This window comes from Oncorhynchus keta, chromosome 10 (assembly GCF_023373465.1).
Source record: "Oncorhynchus keta strain PuntledgeMale-10-30-2019 chromosome 10, Oket_V2, whole genome shotgun sequence".
NCBI classification, from domain to species: Eukaryota; Metazoa; Chordata; class Actinopteri; order Salmoniformes; family Salmonidae; genus Oncorhynchus; species Oncorhynchus keta.
Genome location: NC_068430.1, coordinates 6,432,890 through 6,447,540, shown reverse-complemented (window position 1 = coordinate 6,447,540; position 14,651 = coordinate 6,432,890). Strand labels below are relative to the sequence as shown.

The 14,651-nt window shown below is 45.2% G+C and overlaps 1 protein-coding gene across 1 annotated transcript in view; it reads left to right on the top strand.

Moving 5' to 3' along the window:
* The window catches only part of LOC118378281 (sodium- and chloride-dependent taurine transporter-like), a 68,492-nt gene that overhangs the window by 48,019 nt on the left and 5,822 nt on the right, over positions 1–14,651 (top strand). Inside the window, exon 13 of the mRNA XM_052526252.1 lies at positions 11,938–12,108. Coding sequence (XP_052382212.1) covers positions 11,938–12,108 — 171 coding nt within the window. The remainder of the gene's footprint in view (positions 1–11,937; positions 12,109–14,651) is intronic.

Sequence of the window (14,651 nt, the reverse complement as noted above, 5' to 3'; positions counted from 1 at the left end):
TGACCCTGGAACTGACCCTGTATATAGCTACTGACCCTGGAACTGTCCCTGTATATAGCTACCGACCCTGGAACTGACCCTGTATATAGATACTGACCCTGGAACTGACCCTGTATATAGCTACTGAACCTGAACTGTCCCTGGAACTGACCCTGTATTTAGCTACTGACCCTGGAACTGACCCTGTATATAGCTACTGACCCTGGAACTGACCCTGTATATAGCTACTGACCCTGGAACTGTCCCTGTATATAGCTACTGACCCTGTATATAGCTACTGACCCTGTATATAGCTACTGACCCTGGAACTGTCCCTGTATATAGCTACTGACCCTGGAACTGACCCTGTAACTGACCCTGTATATAGCTACTGACCCTGGAACTGACCCTGTATATAGCTACTGACCCTGTATTTAGCTACTGACCCTGGAACTGACCCTGTATATAGTTACTGACCCTGGAACTGACCCTGTATATAGCTACTGACCCTGGAACTGACCCTGTATATAGCTACTGACCCTGTATATAGCTACTGACCCTGGAACAGTCCCTGTATATAGCTACTGACCCTGTATATAGCTACTGACCCTGTAACTGACCCTGTATATAGCTACTGACCCTGTAACTGACCCTGTATATAGCTACTGACCCTGACCCTGTATATTGCTACTGACCCTGGAACTGACCCTGTATATAGCTACTGACCCTGAACTGTCCCTGTATATAGCTACTGACCCTGTAACTGACCCTGTATATAGCTACTGACCCTGGAACTGACCCTGTATATAGCTACTGACCCTGGAACTGTCCCTGTATATAGCTACCGACCCTGTAACTGACCCTGTATATAGCTACTGACCCTGGAACTGACCCTGTATATAGCTACTGACCCTGTAACTGACCCTGTATATAGCTACTGACCCTGGAACTGACCCTGTATATAGATACTGACCCTGGAACTGACCCTGTATATAGCTACTGAACCTGGAACTGTCCCTGTATATAGCTACTGACCCTGTATTTAGCTACTGACCCTGGAACTGACCCTGTATATAGCTACTGACCCTGGAACTGACCCTGTATATAGCTACTGACCCTGTATATAGCTACTGACCCTGGAACAGTCCCTGTATATAGCTACTGACCCTGTATATAGCTACTGACCCTGTAACTGACCCTGTATATAGCTACTGACCCTGTAACTGACCCTGTATATAGCTACTGACCCTGGAACGGACCCTGTATATTGCTACTGACCCTGGAACTGACCCTGTATATAGCTACTGACCCTGGAACTGTCCCTGTATATAGCTACTGACCCTGTAACTGACCCTGTATATAGCTACTGACCCTGGAACTGACCCTGTATATAGCTACTGACCCTGGAACTGTCCCTGTATATAGCTACCGACCCTGTAACTGACCCTGTATATAGCTACTGACCCTGGAACTGACCCTGTATATAGCTACTGACCCTGTAACTGACCCTGTATATAGCTACTGACCCTGGAACTGACCCTGTATATAGATACTGACCCTGGAACTGACCCTGTATATAGCTACTGAACCTGGAACTGTCCCTGTATATAGCTACTGACCCTGTATTTAGCTACTGACCCTGGAACTGACCCTGTATATAGCTACTGACCCTGGAACTGACCCTGTATATAGCTACTGACCCTGTAACTGACCCTGTATATAGCTACTGACCCTGGAACTGTCCCTGTATATAGCTACCGACCCTGTAACTGACCCTGTATATAGCTACTGACCCTGGAACTGACCCTGTATATAGATACTGACCCTGGAACTGACCCTGTATATAGCTACTGAACCTGGAACTGTCCCTGTATATAGCTACTGACCCTGTATTTAGCTACTGACCCTGGAACTGACCCTGTATATAGCTACTGACCCTGGAACTGACCCTGTATATAGCTACTGACCCTGGAACTGTCCCTGTATATAGCTACTGACCCTGGAACTGGCCCTGTATATAGCTACTGACCCTGTATATAGCTACTGACCCAATATATAGCTACTGACCCTGGAACTGTCCCTGTATATAGCTACTGACCCTGGAACTGTCCCTGTATATAGCTACTGACCCTGGAACTGACCCTGTATATAGCTACTGACCCTGGAACTGACCCTGTATATAGCTACTGACCCTGGAACTGTCCCTGTAACTGACCCTGTATATAGCTCCTGACCCTGGAACTGACCCTGTATATAGCTACTGACCCTGGAACTGTCCCTGTAACTGACCCTGTATATAGCTCCTGACCCTGGAACTGACCCTGTATATAGCTACTGACCCTGGAACTGTCCCTGTATATAGCTACTGACCCTGGAACTGTCCCTGTATATAGCTACTGACCCTGGAACTGTGCCTGTATATAGCTACTGACCCTGTATATAGCTACTGACCCTGTATATAGCTACTGACCCTGTATATAGCTAATGACCCTGGAACTGTCCCTGTAACTGACCCTGTATATAGCTACTGACCCTGGAACTGACCCTGTATATAGCTCCTGACCCTGTATATAGCTACTGACCCTGGAACTGACCCTGTATATAACTACTGACCCTGTATATAGCTACTGACCCTGTATATAGCTACTGACCCTGGAACTGTCCCTGTAACTGACCCTGTATATAGCTACTGACCCTGGAACTGACCCTGTATATAGCTCCTGACCCTGTATATAGCTACTGACCCTGGAACTGACCCTGTATATACCTACTGACCCTGGAACTGTCCCTGTAACTGTCCCTGTATATAGCTACTGACCCTGTATTTAGCTACTGACCCTGTAACTGACCCTGTATATAGCTACTGACCCTGGAACTGACCCTGTATATAGCTACTGACCCTGGAACTGACCCTGTATATAGCTACTGACCCTGGAACTGTCCCTGTATATAGCTACTGACCCTGTATATAGCTACTGACCCTGTAACTGACCCTGTATATAGCTACTGACCCTGTAACTGACCCTGTATATAGCTACTGACCCTGGAACGGACCCTGTATATTGCTACTGACCCTGGAACTGACCCTGTATATAGCTACTGACCCTGGAACTGTCCCTGTATATAGCTACTGACCCTGTAACTGACCCTGTATATAGCTACTGACCCTGGAACTGACCCTGTATATAGCTACTGACCCTGGAACTGTCCCTGTATATAGCTACCGACCCTGTAACTGACCCTGTATATAGCTACTGACCCTGGAACTGACCCTGTATATAGCTACTGACCCTGGAACTGTCCCTGTATATAGCTACCGACCCTGTAACTGACCCTGTATATAGCTACTGACCCTGGAACTGACCCTGTATATAGATACTGACCCTGGAACTGACCCTGTATATAGCTACTGAACCTGGAACTGTCCCTGTATATAGCTACTGACCCTGTATTTAGCTACTGACCCTGGAACTGACCCTGTATATAGCTACTGACCCTGGAACTGACCCTGTATATAGCTACTGACCCTGGAACTGTCCCTGTATATAGCTACTGACCCTGTATATAGCTACTGACCCTGTATATAGCTACTGACCCTGGAACTGTCCCTGTATATAGCTACTGACCCTGGAACTGACCCTGTAACTGACCCTGTATATAGCTACTGACCCTGGAACTGACCCTGTATATAGCTACTGACCCTGTATTTAGCTACTGACCCTGGAACTGACCCTGTATATAGTTACTGACCCTGGAACTGACCCTGTATATAGCTACTGACCCTGGAACTGACCCTGTATATAGCTACTGACCCTGTATATAGCTACTGACCCTGGAACAGTCCCTGTATATAGCTACTGACCCTGTATATAGCTACTGACCCTGTATATAGCTACTGACCCTGGAACTGTCCCTGTATATAACTACTGACCCTGTATATAGCTACTGACCCTGGAACTGACCCTGTATATAGCTACTGACCCTGTATATAGCTACTGAACCTGGAACAGTCCCTGTATATAGCTACTGACCCTGTATATAGCTACTGACCCAATATATAGCTACTGACCCTGGAACTGTCCCTGTATATAGCTACTGACCCTGGAACTGTCCCTGTATATAGCTACTGACCCTGGAACTGACCCTGTATATAGCTACTGACCCTGGAACTGTCCCTGTAACTGACCCTGTATATAGCTTCTGACCCTGGAACTGACCCTGTATATAGCTACTGACCCTGGAACTGTCCCTGTAACTGACCCTGTATATAGCTCCTGACCCTGGAACTGACCCTGTATATAGCTACTGACCCTGGAACTGTCCCTGTATATAGCTACTGACCCTGGAACTGTCCCTGTATATAGCTACTGACCCTGGAACTGTGCCTGTATATAGCTACTGACCCTGTATATAGCTACTGACCCTGTATATAGCTAATGACCCTGGAACTGTCCCTGTAACTGACCCTGTATATAGCTACTGACCCTGGAACTGACCCTGTATATAGCTCCTGACCCTGTATATAGCTACTGACCCTGGAACTGACCCTGTATATAACTACTGACCCTGTATATAGCTACTGACCCTGTATATAGCTACTGACCCTGGAACTGTCCCTGTAACTGACCCTGTATATAGCTACTGACCCTGGAACTGACCCTGTATATAGCTCCTGACCCTGTATATAGCTACTGACCCTGGAACTGACCCTGTATATAGCTACTGACCCTGGAACTGTCCCTGTATATAGCTACTGACCCTGGAACTGTCCCTGTATATAGCTACTGACCCTGGAACTGACCCTGTATATAGCTCCTGACCCTGTATATAGCTACTGACCCTGGAACTGTCCCTGTATATAGCTACTGACCCTGGAACTGTCCCTGTATATAGCTACTGACCCTGGAACTGTCCCTGTATATAGCTACTGACCCTGGAACTGACCCTGTATATAGCTACTGACCCTGGAACTGACCCTGTATATAGCTACTGACCCTGGAACTGTCCCTGTAACTGACCCTGTATATAGCTTCTGACCCTGGAACTGACCCTGTATATAGCTACTGACCCTGGAACTGTCCCTGTAACTGACCCTGTATATAGCTCCTGACCCTGGAACTGACCCTGTATATAGCTACTGACCCTGGAACTGTCCCTGTATATAGCTACTGACCCTGGAACTGTCCCTGTATAGCTACTGACCCTGGAACTGTGCCTGTATATAGCTACTGACCCTGTATATAGCTACTGACCCTGTATATAGCTGACCCTGGAACTGTCCCTGTAACTGACCCTGTATATAGCTACTGACCCTGGAACTGACCCTGTATATAGCTCCTGACCCTGTATATAGCTACTGACCCTGGAACTGACCCTGTATATAACTACTGACCCTGTATATAGCTACTGACCCTGTATATAGCTACTGACCCTGGAACTGTCCCTGTAACTGACCCTGTATATAGCTACTGACCCTGGAACTGACCCTGTATATAGCTCCTGACCCTGTATATAGCTACTGACCCTGGAACTGACCCTGTATATAGCTACTGACCCTGGAACTGTCCCTGTATATAGCTACTGACCCTGGAACTGTCCCTGTATATAGCTACTGACCCTGGAACTGACCCTGTATATAGCTCCTGACCCTGTATATAGCTACTGACCCTGGAACTGTCCATGTATATAGCTACTGACCCTGGAACTGTCCCTGTATATAGCTACTGACCCTGGAACTGACCCTGTATATAGCTCCTGACCCTGGAACTGTCCCTGTATATAGCTCCTGACCCTGGAACTGACCCTGTATATAGCTACTGACCCTGGAACTGACCCTGTATATAGCTACTGACCCTGGAACAGTCCCTGTATATAGCTACTGACCCTGTATATAGCTACTGACCCTGTATATAGCTACTGACCCTGGAACTGACCCTGTATATAGCTACTGACCCTGTATATAGCTACTGACCCTGTATATAGCTACTGACCCTGGAACTGACCCTGTATATAGCTCCTGACCCTGTATATAGCTACTGACCCTGGAACTGACCCTGTATATAGCTCCTGACCCTGGAACTGTCCCTGTATATAGCTCCTGACCCTGTATATAGCTACTGACCCTGGAACTGACCCTGTATATAGCTACTGACCCTGGAACAGTCCCTGTATATAGCTACTGACCCTGTATATAGCTACTGACCCTGTATATAGCTACTGACCCTGTATATAGCTACTGACCCTGTATATAGCTACTGACCCTGGAACAGTCCCTGTATATAGCTACTGACCCTGTATATAGCTACTGACCCTGTATATAGCTACTGACCCTGGAACAGTCCCTGTATATAGCTACTAACCCTGGAACAGTCCCTGTATATAGCTACTAACCCTGGAACTGACCCTGTAACTGACCCTTTATGTAGCTTACTTACTTTCTCCTGTTCTTCTTATTTCTATTTTTCATGTGTTTTTGTTCTACTTGACTTTTATTAAAAATAAATATTATATTACTACTGATATTAATACAGCATTGTTGGGAAAGAGCAAGAAAGGCCTTTCACTGTACTTGTGCACGTGACAATAAACACTTGAAACTTGCCTGCTGAGAGGAAGAGGGAGAGGGAGAAGAGGAGGAGAAGAGAGGGAGAAGAGAGGTAAAGACTGGATGAGAGGAGGGGAGAGAACAGAAGAGAAGACTGGATGAGAGGAGAGAAGAGAGGAGAAGATTGGATGAGAGGAGAGAAGAGAAGAGAAGACTGGATGAGAGGAGGGGAGAGAAGAGAGAAGAAGACTGGATGAGAGGATGGGAGAGAAGAGAGGAGAAGACTGGATGAGAGGAGGGGAGAGAAGAGAGAAGAAGACTGGATTAGGGGAGAGAAGAGAGGAGAAGACTGGATGCAAGGAGGAGAGAGAAGAGAGAAGAAGACTGGATGAGAGGAGGGGAGAGAAGAGAGGAGAAGACTGGATGAGAGGAGGGGAGAGAAGAGAGAAGACTGGATGAGGGGAGGGGAGAGAAGAGAGGAGAAGGCTGGATGAGAGGGGGGGAGAGAAGAGAGGAGAAGACTGGATGAGAGGGGGGGAGAGAAGAGAGAAGACTGGATGAGAGGAGGGGAGAGAAGAGAGGAGAAGGCTGGATGAGAGGGGGGGAGAGAAGAGAGGACAAGACTGGATGAGAGGGGGAGAGAAGAGAGGAGAAGGCTGGATGAGAGGAGAAGACTGGATGAGAGGGGGGGAGAGAAGAGAGGAGAAGACTGGATGAGAGGGGGAGAGAAGAGAGGAGAAGACTGGATGAGGAGGGGGGGAGAGAAGAGAGGAGAAGACTGGATGAGAGGGGGGAGAGAAGAGAGAAGACTGGATGAGAGGAGGGGAGAGAAGAGAGGAGAAGGCTGGATGAGAGGGGGGAGAGAAGAGAGGAGAAGACTGGATGAGAGGGGGGGAGAGAAGAGAGGAGAAGACTGGATGAGAGGAGGGGAGAGAAGAGAGAAGACTGGATGAGGGGAGGTGAGAGAAGAGAGGAGAAGGCTGGATGAGAGGGGGGAGAGAAGAGAGGAGAAGACTGGATGAGAGGAGGGGAGAGGAACGAGAGGAGCGGGGGGAGTGTGAGAGGAGAGTTAGACAGTAGACCAGTTCCTATCAGAGCTTTAGGACTAAGGTCTTAAATTGGGTGGTGGGATGCGGGGTTTTAGGATCATTTGCATAACAACAGTGGCCAGGTCTCCCTCTCTAAAACCCCATCGTTTCTCTGTAAGTTCACATTTCACTCCCGTGTTGTCCTGTGTCCTTGGAGATTAAAGGGAAACTAACAGGTGGCTGGTGGTAAAACTGTGTGTTCGGTGGTGCTGGATTAAAACGGTTGAGGCATTTGGTAAATGTGGTGCTTGGCTCCGTCTTTAGACTAATCTCAATTAATCCCCTTAACGACCAGAAAACACATTGCTAATTGTTCTCATGAGACGAACTAAAAGGGGAGACTGAGGATCATTTGATGAGAATGAGAGGGACTAAGGAGAATTTGAAGAGAGTATATGTTTATGAATGTGCATTACTGACGGCCCTGATGTTATTGTGGTGGTGGTAGACACCATCGTTTGATATGACAGTCGCCTTATTATCAATTTCGTCAAATAATTGTTTACATTTTTTTTTTAAATGTTCCCCAACGTTCACGAAACAATAGGTGGCAGAATGGCAGATCAAATCTAATCAAAAGTGTATTTGTCACGTGTATATCATTTATCACACACAAAACATCCACTAGAAGTGAGAGTATATCATTTATCACACACAAAACATCCACTAGAAGTGAGAGACAAAAGCAGACCATGACCGGCAGCATTGGCCAGGCACTATGTTTCCCCAGGTACCAAGAGGATGATGTCTGATTCATTGATTTTTGGGCAAAAAAAATCCAAATCAAATTTTAACATCAAATTGTATTTGTCACATGCGCCGAATACGACAGATGTAGTAGACCTTACAGTGAAATGCTGAATACAACAGGTGTAGTAGACCTTACAGTGAAATGCTGAATACAACAGGTGTAGTAGACCTTACAGTGAAATGCTGAATACAACAGGTGTAGTAGACCTTACAGTGAAATGCCGAATACAACAGGTGTAGTAGACCTCACAGTGAAATGCTGAATACAACAGGTGTAGTAGACCTTACAGTGAAATGCTGAATACAACAGATGTAGTAGACCTCACAGTGAAATGCTGAATACAACAGGTGTAGTAGACCTTACAGTGAAATGCTGAATACAACAGGTGTAGTAGACCTCACAGTGAAATGCCGAATACAACAGGTGTCGTAGACCTTACAGTGAAATGCTGAATACAACAGGTGTAGTAGACCTCACAGTGAAATGCTGAATACAACAGGTGTAGTAGACCTCACAGTGAAATGCTGAATACAACAGGTGTAGTAGACCTTACAGTGAAATGCTGAATACAATAGGTGTAGTAGACCTTACAGTGAAATGCTGAATACAACAGGTGTAGTAGACCTTACAGTGAAATGCTGAATACAACAGGTGTAGTAGACCTTACAGTGAAATGCTGAATACAACAGGTGTAGTAGACCTTACAGTGAAATGCTGAATACAACAGGTGTAGTAGACCTCACAGTGAAATGCCGAATACAACAGGTGTAGTAGACCTTACAGTGAAATGCTGAATACAACAGGTGTAGTAGACCTCACAGTGACATGCTGAATACAACAGGTGTAGTAGACCTCACAGTGAAATGCTGAATACAACAGGTGTAGTAGACCTTACAGTGAAATGCTGAATACAACAGGTGTAGTAGACCTCACAGTGACATGCTGAATACAACAGGTGTAGTAGACCTCACAGTGAAATGCTGAATACAACAGGTGTAGTAGACCTTACAGTGAAATGCCGAATACAACAGGTGTAGTAGACCTTACAGTGAAATACTGAATACAACAGGTGTAGTAGACCTTACAGTGAAATGCTGAATACAACAGGTGTAGTAGACCTTACAGTGAAATGCTGAATACAACAGGTGTAGTAGACCTTACAGTGAAATACTGAATACAACAGGTGTAGTAGACCTTACAGTGAAATGCTGAATACAACAGGTGTAGTAGACCTTACAGTGAAATGCTGAATACAACAGGTGTAGTAGACCTCACAGTGAAATGCTGAATACAACAGGTGTAGTAGACCTTACAGTGAAATGCTGAATACAACAGGTGTAGTAGACCTCACAGTGAAATGCCGAATACAACAGGTGTAGTAGACCTCACAGTGAAATGCTGAATACAACAGGTGTAGTAGACCTCAAATAAGTTAAGCGATTTCAGTTTAACCACATCAGGGCCTTAAAATAAGGACAACTCAGAGTATGCTATTCTGTTCTTCTGAAATAGACTACACGCTCTTCACATCATGTTTCTTTAGACCGGTCTAAAATAAATAATGGATTTATTGTGATGGTGTAGGATATATTACATGGATTTATTGTGATGGTATAGACTATATTACATGGATTTATTGTGATGGTGTAGACTATATTACATGGATTTATTGTGAAGGTGTAGACTATATTACATGGATTTATTGTGAAGGTGTAGGATATATTACATGGATTTATTGTGATGGTGTAGACTATATTACATGGATTTATTGTGAAGGTGTAGGATATATTACATGGATTTATTGTGATGGTGTAGACTATATTACATGGATTTATTGTGATGGTGTAGACTATATTACATGTATTTATTGTGAAGGTGTAGACTATATTACATGGATTTATTGTGAAGGTGTAGGATATATTACATGGATTTATTGTGATGGTGTAGGATATATTACATGGATTTATTGTGATGGTGTAGGATATATTACATGGATTTATTGTGATGGTGTAGGATATATTACATGGATTTATTGTGATGGTGTAGACTATATTACATGGATTTATTGTGAAGGTGTAGACTATATTACATGGATTTATTGTGAAGGTGTAGACTATATTACATGGATTTATTGTGAAAGTATAGGATATATTACATGGATTAATTGAGAAAGTATAGGATATATTACATGGATTTATTGTGAAGGTGTAGACTATATTACATGGATTTATTGTGACAGTGTAGACTATATTACATGGATTTATTGTGAAGGTGTGGACTATATTACATGGATTTATTGTGATGGTGTAGACTATATTACATGGATTTATTGTGAAGGTGTAGGATATATTACATAGATTTATTGTGAAAGTGTAGGATATATTACATGGATTTATCATCTGTATATCCTGTTTATCATCTGTATATCCTGTTTATCATCTGTCTATATATCCTGTTTATCATCTGTGGTGTGGCAGCACCATTTCACCAAGTCAAATTCCTGTACATGCAAAACAGGATATACAGACAGATGATCAACAGGATATACAGACAGATGTTCAACAGGATATACAGACAGATGATAAACAGGATATACAGACAGATGATAAACAGGATATACAGACAGATGATCAACAGGATATACAGACAGATGATAAACAGGATGTACAGACAGATGATAAACAGGATATACAGACAGATGATCAACAGGATATACAGACAGATGATAAACAGGATATACAGACAGATGATAAACAGGATATACAGACAGATGATAAACAGGATATACAGACAGATGATAAACAGGATGTACAGACAGATGATAAACAGGATATACAGACAGATGATCAACAGGATATACAGACAGATGATAAACAGGATATACAGACAGATGATAAACAGGATATACAGACAGATGATCAACAGGATATACAGACAGATGATCAACAGGATGTACAGACAGATGATAAACAGGATATACAGACAGATGATCAACAGGATATACAGACAGATGATCAACAGGATATACAGACAGATGATAAACAGGATATACAGACAGATGATAAACAGGATATACAGACAGATGATAAACAGGATATACAGACAGATGATAAACAGGATATACAGACAGATGATAAACAGGATATACAGACAGATGATAAACAGGATATACAGACGGATGATAAACAGGATATACAGACGGATGATAAACAGGATATACAGACGGATGATAAACAGGATATACAGACGGATGATAAACAGGAAACAGACAGATATAAACAGGATATACAGACAGATGATAAACAGGATATACAGACGGATGTTAAACAGGATATACAGACAGATGATAAACAGGATGTACAGACAGATGATAAACAGGATATACAGACAGATAATAAACAGGATATACAGACAGATGATAAACAGGATATACAGACGGATGTTAAACAGGATATACAGACAGATGATAAACAGGATGTACAGACAGACGATAAACATGATATACAGACAGATGATAATGTATTTTGAGAATAAAGGTGATTCTGATTTCCATTGCTGTTTGTCTCTGCCTCCAGGGTTGCTTCATTTTCTCCTTGGTCAAATATAAACCTTTGACGTACAACAAGGTCTACGAGTACCCCGACTGGTCCATCGGTGTGGGCTGGACTCTGGCCCTGGCTTCTATGATCTGTATTCCTATGGTGGTGGTCATCAAGATCATCCAGTCCGATGGACCACTCATAGAGGTCAGTATTCAATCCATATAGACCCTGGCCCCGAGCTCCTACCCCCTTGGCCCTACCCCTATTCCCATACCCTTAGGCCCTGCTCCCTATCCATAGGTTCCTACCCCTAGACTCTGGTCCCTACTCCTAGACCCCTACCCATAGACCCCTACTCCTAGACCCCTACCCATAGACCCCTACTCCTAGACCCCTAACCCTAGACACTGGCCCCTACTCCTAGACCCCTAACCCTAGACTCTGGCCCCTACTCCTAGACCCCTACCCATAGACCTCTACTCCTAGACCCCTAACCCTAGACTCTGGCCCCTACTCCTGGACCCCTAACCTTAGACGCTGGCCCCTAACCCTAGAACCCTGGCCCCTACTCCGAGACCCCTAACCCTAGACTCCGGCCCCTTCTCCTTAGACCCCTCACCCTAGACTCTGGCCCCTAACCCTAGACCCTGGCCCCTACCCCTAGACCCCTACCCCTAGACCCCTACTCCTAGACCCCTAACCCTAGACACTGGCCCCTACTCCTAGACCCCTAACCCTAGACTCTGGCCCCTACTCCTAGACCCCTAACCCTAGAATCTGGCTCCTTCTCCTAGAACCCTAATCCTAGACTCTGGCTCCATCTCCTAGACCCCTAACCCTAGACTCAAGGCCCCTACTCTTAGACCCCTAACCGTAGACCCTGGCCCCTACTCCTAGACCCCTAACCCTAGACTCTGGCTCCTTCTCCTAGACCCCTAACCCTAGACTCTGGCTCCTTCTCCTAGACCACAAACCCTAGACTCTGGCCCCTACCCCTAGACCCCTACTCCTAGACTCTGGCCCCTACTCCTAGACCCCTAACCCTAGACCCTGGCCCCTACTCCTAGACCCCTAACCCTAGAACCCTGGCCCCTACTCCTAGACCCCTCACCCTAGAATCTGGCCCCTACTCCTAAATCAAATCAAATGTATTTATATATCCCTTCGTACATCAGCTGATATCTCAAAGTGCTGTACAGAAACCCAGCCTAAAACCCCAAACAGCAAGCAATGCAGGTGTAGAAGCACGGTGGCTAGGAAAAACTCCCTAGAAAGGCCAAAACCTAGGAAGAAACCTAAAGAGGAACCAGGCTATGTGGGGTGGCCAGTCCTCTTCTGGCTGTGCCAGGTGGAGATTATAACAGAACATGGCCAAGATGTTCAAATGTTCATAAATTACCAGCATGGTCGAATAATAATAAGGCAGAACAGTTGAAACTGGAGCAGCAGCACGGCCAGGTGGACTGGGGACAACAAGGAGTCATCATGTCAGGTAGTCCTGGGGCATGGTCCTAGGGCTCAGGTCCTCCGAGAGAGAGAGAAAGAGAGAAGGAGAGAATTAGAGAACGCACACATAGATTCACACAGGACACCGAATAGGACAGGAGAAGTACTCCAGATATAACAAACTGACCCTAGCCCCCCGACACATAAACTACTGCAGCATAATTACTGGAGGCTGAGACAGGAGGGGTCAGGAGACACTGTGGCCCCATCCAAGGACACCCCCGGACAGGGCAAAACAGGAAGGATATAACCCCACCCACTTTGCCAAAGCACAGCCCCAACACCACTAGAGGGATATCTCTAACCATCAACTTTCCATCCTGAGACAAGGCTGAGTATAGCCCACAAAGATCTCCACCATGGCACAACCCAAGGGGGGGCGCCAACCCAGACAGGATGACCACATCAGTGAATCAACCCACTCAGGTGACTCACCTCTTCCAGGGACGGCATGAGAGAGCCCCAGTAAGCCAGTGACTCTGTCACAGCCAGCCCCTGTAATAGGGTTAGAGGCAGAGAATCCCAGTGGAAAGAGGGGAACCGGCCAGGCAGAGACAGCAAGGGCGGTTCGTTGCTCCAGAGCTTTTCCGTTCACCTTCCCACTCCTGGGCCAGACTACACTCAATCATATGACCCACTGAAGAGATGAGTCTTCAGTAAAGACTTAAAGGTTGAGACCGAGTTTGCGTCTCTGACATGGGTAGGCAGACCGTTCCATAAAAATTGAGCTCTATAGGAGAAAGTCCTGCCTCCAGCTGTTTGCTTAGAAATTCTAGGGACAATTAGGAGGCCTGCGTCTTGTGACCGCAGCGTACGTGTAGGTATGTACGGCAGGACCAAATCAGAGAGATAGGTAGGAGCAAGCCGATATAATGCTTTGTAGGTTAGCAGTAAAACCTTGATATCAGCCCTTGCTTTGACAGGAAGCCAGTGTAGAGAGGCTAGCACTGGAGTAATATGATCAATTTTTTTGGTTCTAGTCAGGATTCCAGCAGCCGTATTTAGCACTAACTGAAGTTTATTTAGTGCTTTATCCGGGTAGCCGGAAAGTAGAGCATTGCAGTAGTCTAACCTAGAAGTGACAATAGCATGGATGAATTTTTCTGCATCATTTTTGGACAGAAAGTTTCAAATTTTTGCAATGTTACGTAGATGGAAAAAAGCTGTCCATGAAATGGTCTTGATATGTTCTTCAAAAGAGAGATCAGGGTCCAGAGTAACGCCGATGTCCTTCACAGTTT